Source organism: Amblyraja radiata, chromosome 15 (assembly GCF_010909765.2).
Source record: "Amblyraja radiata isolate CabotCenter1 chromosome 15, sAmbRad1.1.pri, whole genome shotgun sequence".
NCBI lineage: Eukaryota > Metazoa > Chordata > Chondrichthyes > Rajiformes > Rajidae > Amblyraja > Amblyraja radiata.
Genome location: NC_045970.1, coordinates 38,275,578 through 38,286,094, shown reverse-complemented (window position 1 = coordinate 38,286,094; position 10,517 = coordinate 38,275,578). Strand labels below are relative to the sequence as shown.

Here is a 10,517-nt window from a genome sequence, read left to right as displayed (position 1 = left end):
CATATTGGACGAGTCCATTTGCCTGCATTTGGGCCAGAGCCCTCTTTCCCCTTCCTATCCATGTATCTGTCCAATGTTTTTTTTAATTGTAAACACAAAGTTGAATGGATGTAAATAGCTCCACAATACCTTGCAGCAAAGAACTAGTCATATGGTACAGAAACAGGCCCTTCAGCCCAACTGGTCCATGCTGACCAAGATGCTTCATCTAACCGCGTTTGCCCCCATATCCCTCTAAACATTTCCTATCCATTACTGTGGACTACTTGATCTGCAGTCTAATGCTTTGTCCAAATCTAGCATTCATTAGAATCTTATAGTTAATTGGTTTGACAGAACAGTTGCAACAATTGTAATATTTTATTTTGTACAGAGAATTTATAAACAGTACTTTTAATCCAGCGTGTGAACAAACAATATGGATGTTAAGACCAGTCATTGAGCCTTTTGACGACCTTAGACTTGCCCCAAGTTGCACAAACATTTCTATGTTCATCCATAAAGACTGGTTAACTGACAGACCGTAGTAAAATTTCATACAAGGAACTGCAGATGTTGGTTTACAAAAAAAAGACAAAGTGCTGGAGTAACTCAGCGGGTCTGGCAACATTTCTTGAGAACATGGATAGGTGATGTTTTGAGTTGGGACACTTCTTCAGACCTTACCCAAAATGGCACCTATCCATATTCTCCAGAGATGCTGCCTGACCTGCTGGGTTATTCCACCACTTTGTGTCTTTTTCATATCTTAGTAATGTTTGTAAAGCTGCGCATGAATCCCCTCTTATCTGCATCATTGAAGGTCACATTCCTTGCCCCTCCTCTATATACACTCATCCCCCATCCCCGAGACCCACGTTTCCCTTTTATCCATCCTCTTTCCTCTCCTCCCAACCATATCTCCCACCCATATCCCCCCTCCCGCCCTCCGGCTTTACATTTCACTCTTCCCCTTCTCTCCTTATCTACCAATCACCTCCCCCCCCCCCCCCCCCCCCCCCTTCATCAATCAATCAAGTTTTATTCATCACTAGCACATAAGTGCAATTGAAATGAATTTGCCAGCAGCGGTACAATAAAAAAGAACACACAATACACAATAAAAAAAATGTACATAAACATCCACCACAGCATTCATCACTGTGGTGGGAGGCACAAAATTTGGCCAGTCCTCCTCCATTTCCCCCCGTGGTTGGGACCTCAACCCTCCGCAGTCGCCGTTGCGAACATCCAGATGTACGGACAAGATAAGTCCAGGTATGTCCTGAATCGGTGCCTCCCCACCCGGAGACCGCAGCTTCAAGATGGTGTAGGCCGCAGGCCGGCGGTTGAAGATTTAAAGTCCCCGCCTCGCCACAGCCAGAAGCACCACAGACTGCAGAGCCGGCGGTCAGAGCTCCTCTCCAGGTCCTGGACTCTCCCACTAATGGAAACATCCTCTCCACATCCACTTTGCCTTGTTCCTTGGTAAACCAGCATCTGCATTTCCTTCCTTCTACACAGTTGCCTGCATTTAGCAAGATTTTGAGTAGATGTCCTACCAGTTGACCCCCTCCGTAAGGTCATTGATGACATTCCCCTTCACTAAAGCGGCCAGGAAGAGCTTCTCTTGGTTGACGTTGTGCACAGCCTGAGCGTTCATGGCATCCATGCGGATAGCCTCGTAGTAGTGTAGAGGTAGATCGAGGTGGTGCATGTTGTAGCCAAAGCCAGCCAGGTTCACCTCATCACAGAGGTGTAAGGCAGTGACGACCGAGGTCACTCCCAGTGTTGGAACCATCTGAGCAAAAAACACCAACGAGAGCTAGATCAGTGCTGGGCAGTTCATAGGTTATATGAGCAGAATAAGGCCATTCGGCCCACCATGTCTACTCTGCCATTCAATCATGGCTGATCTACACCACCACTCTACCCCATTCTGCCTTCTCCGCATAACCCCAGACACCTGTACTAATCACCCATAACTTCTGACACCCGTACTAATCAAGAATCTGTCAAGCTCTGTGGTCTAGCAGGCCATAACCTTCACAGTGAATGGGATGGCCCTGGGGAGTTCTGTCGACCAGAGGGATCTAGGACTATCGGAGTAAGATGAGATCTTGCTGGGCAGAGCAGGGCAGGGCATTTACAGTGAACAGTAGTTCATAACTCAAAGGGGCAGAATTAGGCCATTCGGTCTATCGCGTCTACTGCCATCCCCCCGTAACGCTTAACACCGTTACAAACCAAGAACCTGTCAACGTCTGCCTTCAAAATACCCAATGACTTGGCCTGCACTGCCGTCTGTGGCAATGAATTCCACAGATTCGCCACCAGGTTGGGGGCCAGGGAGTGCTCTAGAGCACAGGTATTAGGACTACAGGTAAAGGACGTACCTTTAGAAAGTAGATATGGAAAGGATGTACCTTTAGAAAGGAGATGAGGAATGTCTTTAGCCAGAGTGTGGTGAATCTCTGGGGAGTGAAAGCTGTACCTGTTTCCATCTCCACCGCTTGGAGGTTGGCTCCAGAAAGCCCAGGTAGTTCATCGCTGTTTCCCGAATAATGTCCAGATTTAATATCCGGTAATTGTGTGGTTCCAAAGGAATCAGATCGGGCACCGATTGCCAAAACCACATCTTCTGCCAAAGGCTCTGGAGAGGGAAAACAGAATAGTTTAGAGACACAGCATGGAAACAGGCCCTTCGGGACCCGGAGTCCGCACCGCCCAATGATCACCCCTTACACTAGTTCTATCCTACACACTAGGGACAATTTACAGAAGGTTACAAACCTACAAACCTGCACATCGTGGGAGTGTGGGAGAAAACCGGACCACCCGAAGAAAACCCACACGGTCACGGAGAACATGCAAATTCCATACAGACAGCACCCACAGTCAGGATCTCTTTAGACTTTAGAGATACAGTGAACAGCCAACCAGCGATAACCCGTACACTAGCACTATCCTACACGCTAGGAACAATTTATCATTTTACTGGGCCACAACACTGTGGACGGCTTCATTGTAATCTTGCATAGTCTCATCTTTGACCGGATAGCACGCACGCCAACAAAAGCTTTTCACCGTACCTCGGTACAAGTGACAATAATAAACTAAACTAGAAATGAGTAGTCACCAGTGGCTCCTTCCTGACCATGGCCTTTACCCAAGACAGGTCCGTGCACTTGAACGTTGCCACCACCAGCAGCGAGGCTGGGTCGTAATCCCGGGGAGACTTGAGAGCACCCTCTGGGTACGCAATCCGCAGCGTAGTCTTTGTACCCACATCCCGTGCGTGATCCGACACCGGCCCGTTATTCAGTCTGATGATGCGGGAGGAGGGCGAGAGAGAAAATCTCCGTCACCAAGAACATTTCGCAAGCTTGCACTTCTTTTAATAAACCTTTATATTAATATAAATCAATCTAATTTACGAATTGTGAAAAGCCTTGATAAAGTTGAATGTATAATAGTGAAAGGTCTGGATAGAGTGAATGTGGAGGATGAGGGATCTGAAAGAGGTGTATAAAATCTTGAGGGGAATAGATGGGGTGAATGCACAGAGTATTTTACCCAGAGTAGGAGAATCAAGAACTCGAGACCACAGGATTAAGGTGAGAGGGGGGGAAGACTTAATAGGAACCAGAGGGGCAACCTGTTTACACAGAGGGTGGTCGGTGAGCTACCAGAAGAGGTAGTTGAGACAGGTAGACTAACAGCATTTAAAAGATATTTGAACAGGCACACAGATAGGAAATGTTTAAAGGGAAGTGGGCAAGTGGGAGAGAGAGGCTTAGATAGGATATCGTGGTCAGTATGAATGAGTTGGGCTGAATGAGTTGAGTCGTGGTATAGGGTGATTTCACGAAAGGTCACTGGAGCGTAAATCCCCACTCACGTGACCGAAAATTTTAACTGGGGGACAAGCGTCACTTCCGGTACATGTTAGTGGATGGGAAAACACGCACTTTCACACCCGTTAAAAACATCGAAAACGGCCAGTTTTTGAGCTGCAATTAAGTGAGCCAGTCGGGGTGACCGTGAGGAACAGCTACCTAAATTTACAGTCCAAAAAAAAGATAGAAACTAAGGTAAATACAAGAGCGAGCTGAAGGTGTAAAAAAGGCGGAAGTGCTAGCGGACTTTTTTCTTGGAGATTTAAAGATCCAAAATATCGGGAATTATCGCGTTTGCTCGCTGCATTTCATCAAAAGTGGCATTATTGGCTTTTTATCTTTATTCATTTGTTATATGAAAAGTATTAAATTGTTAGAAACCCGTCAGTAAAATTGCAAAATCGCCCATGGTTCTCGGGTGGGTTTTAACATGCAAAATGAAAACGCTTCTGAAGCTCCATTTACCATTTAAATAATCGTTAGCTTGCATCTCAGTAAAATTTATTTCAAAACGCATTGATAGTTTACGATGATTTAAATGGTAAATGGAGCTTCAGAAGCGTTTTCATTTTGCATGTTAAAACCCACCTGAGAACCATGGGCGATTTTGCAATTTTACTGACGGGTTTCTAACAATTTAATACTTTTCATATAACAAATGAATAAAGATAAAAAGCCAATAATGCCACTTTTGATGAAATGCAGCGAGCAAACGCGATAATTCCCGATATTTTGGATCTTTAAATCTCCAAGAAAAAAGTCCGCTAGCACTTCCGCCTTTTTTACACCTTCAGCTCGCTCTTGTATTTACCTTAGTTTCTATCTTTTTTTTGGACTGTAAATTTAGGTAGCTGTTCCTCACGGTCACCCCGACTGGCTCACTTAATTGCAGCTCAAAAACTGGCCGTTTTCGATGTTTTTAACGGGTGTGAAAGTGCGTGTTTTCCCATTCACTAACATGTACCGGAAGTGACGCTTGTCCCCCAGTTAAAATTTTCGGTCACGTGAGTGGGGATTTACGCTCCAGTGACCTTTCGTGAAATCACCCTATATGACTGCATGGACAACATGGTCTCCAACCATGGACTCCATGACTCAAGGGGCTCCATGGCTCAAGGGGCTCCATGTACTCCATGCCTCTACGGACTCAAGGGCTGCACCACTGACGCTGCCCAAGAGCTGAGACTGCTGGTGGTGCGGTCACCTGATAACGACGCTGTGCTGGTCAATGTACGGTCCGAGCCGGCTTCCGCCCAGGATGCCTCCATTCCCCACCACCACGCATCTCCTGCAGCCAGACAGCGCCAGCTCCTCGCCGGGAATCCCTCCAGAAGCTTCCGGCAGCATCTCCAGGGTTTCCCGAAGCTGTTCCTCGCATCCTCTGAACCCAAAGGGTGGCTCGTACCTCCCGCCGCCAGGGAGTGAGGTCGAGCCCCGTCCCACAAAGACCGGGACGCTGCCAAGAGCTTTCCTTGGATACAGCTCGGTGAGTCTGGTGCGGCTGAAGTTCACCTTGCAGCGGCTTGAAACGATCCACTGAGACTTGTTGTGAAGGTGCTGCAGAGAGAGAGAACGAGTGGAATCATTGAGCCATATTGTCATAGAATGATACTGTGTGGAAACAGGTCCTTCGGCCCAACTTGCCCACACCGGCAACATATACCAGCTGTGCCTCACCTACACTCACCCACTTGTTTCTTGTACCATCTTCACTATCCTCTTCTCCGTCTGGTCTCACCTCCCCATCATCTGCCCCTCATCTCGCCTTATCTCCCCATCTCCATCTGGCCTCATTATCTCTCCCACTTCTGGCCCCAAGTTTGAATCATCCACCCCCCCCCCCCCTCCATCTAGCTCAATCTCCGCATTATCTCTCCCACATCCATCTCCATATCCCATCATCTCTCCCTCGTCTGCCTCCATCTCCCCATCATCCCTCCCACACAGTCCCACCTGCCCGCATTTGATCCATATCCCTCCAAACCTGTCCTATCCATGTACCCGTCTAACTGTTTGTTAAATGCCTATACTGGTAGCTTGTTCCATACACCCACCACCCTTTGTGTGTAAAAGTCGCCCCTCAGATTTCTAAAGGACTTTAGACTTTAGAGATAAAGCGCGCAAACAGGTCCTTCGCCCACCGGGTCCGCGCCGCCCAGCGACCACACCGTGCACTAGCACTATCCTGCACTTTAGGGACAATTTACAGAAGCCAATTAACCCTCAAACCTGTACGTCTTTGGAGTGTGGGAGGAAACCGGAGCACACTGAGAAAACCCACGCAGGTCACGGGGAGAACGTACAGATTCCGTACAGACAGCACCTGCAGTCAGGATCGAACCCGGGTCACTGGCGCTGTATATAAGACAGCAACTTTACCGCTGGGTCAACATGCCACCAGATTTTTTGTTTAGAATGTAAAAAACGAGAAACTGCAGATGCTAGTTTACAAAAAAATAACGCAAAGTGCTGGAGTAACTCAGCAGATCAGGCAGCATCACTGGATAACATGGATAGGTGACATTTCGGGTCGGGACCCTTCTACAGACTGACCCGTCTCTAAAGTCTAAAGTGCTGAAAGCCTTCTTGACCATCTTGTGACTTACTTGTGACTTCACTTTCAGGGAACTGTGTACCTGGACTCTTGGATCCCTCTGCTCTGAACTCTCCCTAACTCCACGTGACGCCACTTTCAGGGAACTGTGTACCTGCGCCCTTACATCCCACTGCTCTGAACTCTCCCTGTCCACCTGCGACACCAATTTCAGAGAACGATATACCTGCATCCCTGGATCCCCAGAGCCCTGTCATTCAATGTGCAGATCCTGCCCTGGATGAGTGCATTTGGTGGTCCAAACGCTTGTGCCCATTGCCCGATCAATGCCTCGGAGCCCTCCCGTCCTCTATCTCCATCAATGCCGTGCCTGCCCCCCCTCTCCCCCACCTCGCCCGCGACTTCCCCCCCCCCCCCCCCACCACCACCACCACCACCACCACATACCGCCATGCGATCGGCCGCCATGCTGTAGAGCTGCCAGATGTCCTGACGCTTCTGGTAGGCCGGGAGCAGCAGCAACAGGTAACACAGGGAGAGCAGCAGCAGAGACCCCAGTCTGGATCGGAGTCTGTGTGTGGGGGGGGAAGAAGATGCACATCCGAATCACGGTGAGGGGTAACGGGTCCGTCGCGGGCACTGACCTCCCCTCCGCCCATGGGATCCACAGGAGGTGCTGCCTCAAGAAGGCAGACAAGATATAGCCAAGAGGGAGGCACAGTGGCGCAGCTGCTGGAGCACGATGTGGCGGAGATGATGGGGGGGATTAAGCCAGATGTGGGAGAGATGGTGGGGAGAGGACAGATGTGGGAGATGATAGGGACAGATGTGGATGAAGGGGGCAGATATTTGTGGGATGATGGGGACAGATGTGGGAGGGATGATGGGGGAGAGGACAGATGTGGGAGAGGTGATGGGGAGAGGACAGATGTGGGAGATGATAAGGACAGATGTGGATGATGGGGGCAGATGTGGGAGAGATGATGGGGAGATGGAGGCAGAAGTGGGAGAGATGATGGGATATGAAGATGGACGTGGGAGAGATAATGTGGAGATTGAGCTAGATGGAGGGGGGGGGGGGGGGGGGGGGGGGGGGGGGAGGGAGGATGATTCAAACTTGGGGCCAGAAGTGGGAGAGATGATGAAATGGGGCCAGGTGGAGATGGGGAGATAAGACAAGATGAGGGATGGGGAGGTGAGACCAGACGGGGAAGAGGATAGTGAAGATGCTACAAGAAACCAGTGGATGAATGTAGGTGAGGCGCAGCTGTTTGACTCTTTCCCAACGAACGTGCCTACCTCTCACTGAAGTACCTTCTAGGAGAATTCATCTTTACCGGAATTACATCTGTTCAGCCCAGTGGGAATCTGGAATAAACGTTTAGAAAAGAGACACGAACTTCAGACTATTCGTCCTTCCCGCGGTGGCCACGTAACGGTTCAGTCCATGGTCCAACCTGGGGGTGTTGGCACGGTGGTGCAGCGGTGGAGTTGCTGCCTCACAGCGCCAGAGACTCGGGTTTGATTCTGGCTACAGATGCTGTCTATGCCGATTATGTACGTTTTCCTTGTGACCGCGTGGGTTTTCTCCGGGTGCTTTAGTTTCCTCCCACACTCCAAAGACGATCACTGGGGAACATGGATAGGTGACGTTTTGAGTCAGGACCCTTATTCAGACCCGACCTAAAACGTTCCGTCTCCGGAGTTGCTGCCTGAACTGCTGAGTCGACCCAGCGATTTCTTTGTAAACCGGCATCTGCAAAGCGCTGGAGTAACTCAGCTGGTCAGGCAGTATATCTGGAAAACATAGATAGGTGATGTTTTCGGATGATTCTGAAGAAGAGTCCTGACCCAAACCGTCTCCTATTCATGTTCCCCAGAGATGATGCCTGAGCCGCTGAGTTACTCCAGCACTTTGTACACTGTACCAGAGATCAGTCACTTCATTACCCAGTGTAAATTATACACAAGATTCATAAGTACACGTCAGAAAAGCATTACTTCTCTACCATTCTAGCCTGATGAATACCATACCATGTTTATTTAGACTCGTCATGCTTGGTTTAGTTTAGTTTGTTGTCAGATGAACTGAGGGACAGTGAAAAGCTTATACATGATTACAATCGAGCCATTTACAGTGTACATAACAGATACATGAGAAGGGGACAACGTTAAGTGCAAGTAACATGAACCAACGTGGGTTCACAGAGGAACGATCTCACCCAGCCTACGATAGTCAGTTTGTGGATCCTCTCTTTCCCGACAAAATCGCTTTCCCGAACCCCCTTCTGAATGGATTTGCCACAAAGTACCTGTCTTCGGCGGGAGGTTCAGCCCTCCGTTCATACCAAGTGAATTGCAAACAGCGCGCTGTGCGTTACGCGCTGGTGTTAGTCAGGGTGCGCACTGTGCCGGGGATTCAGCCCCTGCCTGTCCATCCACAGCCCTGCCGAGCCTACGTCCTGTCTCCGAGCCCAGGCTTCCGATCAACGCGGACTGTGAGGTTTCCCGCTCCACAACCTGCTGTCCCTTCAGTCAATAATTGACAGGGTTCTCCACTAAATCACCTGTCAAATATTAATCTATGCAGTACCTCCCTACAACCATCAGGCTATTAAACACCACAACCACCAAATAAGCTCCGGACGACACAGACTGTGTGTGGTCTATATAGTATGTAGGGGCATCATTGGTTGTCTTTGCACGAAAACTGGTTGAGATATAATATAAGATAAAGGATAGGTGAATGTTTTGGTTGGAACCCTTCTTCAGAGTGAAAATAAAGAAGAGGGAACTGGAGATAGCCATGGTTTTTCTACAGAGATACAGCCTGACCAGCTGAGTTACTCCAGCATTCTGTGTCTATTTTCGGCATATGATGTGCTTGTTCCACCAGTTTGCGCGTGGCTTCAATCTGGCAACCAGGCTCAAGAGTGTAGGAAGGAACTGCAGATGCTGGTTTAAACCGCAGACACAAAATGCTGGAGAAATCCAGCGGGACAGGCAGCATCTTTGGAGAGAAGGAACGGGTGACGTTTCGGATCGAGAAAATTGTGCTGAGTTCCTCCAGCATTTTGTGTGTCGCCCAGGCTCAAGAACAGCTTCTTGCCCATTAACCATCAGACCCGTGAACCACCCTGCACATCCGCACCGCAGCACCGAGCCACCAGACTTTGTACTGAAGTTGCTCCGCGTACTTTGATGTTTGGACTATCGTGGTCTGGTTAACTTAGAATAAACGATTATTGATTGCATGTTTATTTTTTATTGTTATTGCACCTAATGTGTCTGTAAAAGGGGCGGCACAGTGGCGCGGCGGTAGAGTTGCTTGTCTTACAACGTCAGAGACCCGGGTTTGATCCTGACCTCGGGTGCTGTCTGTGTGGAGTTTGCACATTTTCCTTCTGACCGTGTGGCTTTTCTCCAGGTGCTCTGGTTTCCTACCGCATCCCAAAGACGTGGAGGTTTGTCGGTTAATTGTCCCGGGTGTGTAGGATGTGAAACTGCAATAACGTAGAACGAGTGATCGCTGGTCGGAGCAGACTCGGTAGGCTGAAGGGCCTGTTTCCACGCGGTATCTCTAAATTAAACAAAAGGTGAGACTGTGTACAGCTTCGCACTTAATTCCTACCTTCTCCTAGTGTCCGTGGTTGTGTTCAAGAGCAACTTGCCGTCCTCTCTCTCTCTCTGGGCAGCACGGTACTGCTTATCTTGTTTGTTCAGAGGGTGAATTGCCACCTTTGACGAGACCAACCATGAAGTTGCTTAATAATCCAAAGAGCTGTCAGTAAACCTTGGAACCAAGGCAATGAGGATGTTTGCAGCAAGTGCTATCAGGGAGAGCTGCACGAGTCCCATGTTTCAGAAATGGAGTGAAGCCTGTAATCGCCGAGCCTCCGTGACACTGAGAATTGAGTAAAATAAAATAAACGGACCCTGAATATGGATGTATGTGTTTTCACACCTCTCCTTTACATTAAGATGGCTTGATGGAGGGTAACAAGGAAATGCCACAGGAATTAAACAACGACTCTAAGGCTGAAAGAAGACACACTGGAGGTGTGAGACAAACATAGTAGTCCAAC

At 48.8% G+C, this 10,517-nt stretch overlaps 1 protein-coding gene across 2 annotated transcripts; it reads right to left on the bottom strand.

Annotated features, from left to right (window-relative positions):
• Nucleotides 1-1,401: 1,401 nt before the first annotated feature.
• LOC116981234 (lactosylceramide alpha-2,3-sialyltransferase-like) lies at nucleotides 1,402-9,344 on the bottom strand. Of its 2 annotated transcripts, none has more exons than XM_033034101.1 (7): nucleotides 8,655-9,344; nucleotides 7,732-7,800; nucleotides 6,880-7,003; nucleotides 5,083-5,435; nucleotides 3,119-3,305; nucleotides 2,474-2,632; nucleotides 1,402-1,780 (listed from the first exon to the last, which is right to left on the bottom strand). In XM_033034101.1, the coding sequence occupies exons 2-7, from the start codon at nucleotides 7,761-7,763 to the stop codon at nucleotides 1,538-1,540; spliced, it is 1,098 nt and encodes a 365-aa protein (XP_032889992.1). In that variant the 5' UTR covers nucleotides 7,764-7,800; nucleotides 8,655-9,344; the 3' UTR covers nucleotides 1,402-1,537. The 2 variants fall into 2 exon arrangements, with proteins under 2 accessions (XP_032889992.1, XP_032889991.1); XM_033034100.1 differs by having other exon boundaries at nucleotides 8,745-9,344.
• Nucleotides 9,345-10,517: the final 1,173 nt, after the last annotated feature.

Excerpts from the sequence above, each read along its gene's own strand:
- LOC116981234 (XM_033034101.1), bottom strand. The coding sequence starts at position 7,763 with ATGAATTCTCCTAGAAGGTACTTCAGTGAGAG. Across the intron at positions 2,633-3,118 it reads TGGTCAGGAAGGAGCCACTG|AGCCTTTGGCAGAAGATGTG; the intron begins GTGACTACTCAT and ends TTCCCTCTCCAG. Across the intron at positions 1,781-2,473 it reads AGCGGTGGAGATGGAAACAG|ATGGTTCCAACACTGGGAGT; the intron begins GTACAGCTTTCA and ends TTTTTTGCTCAG.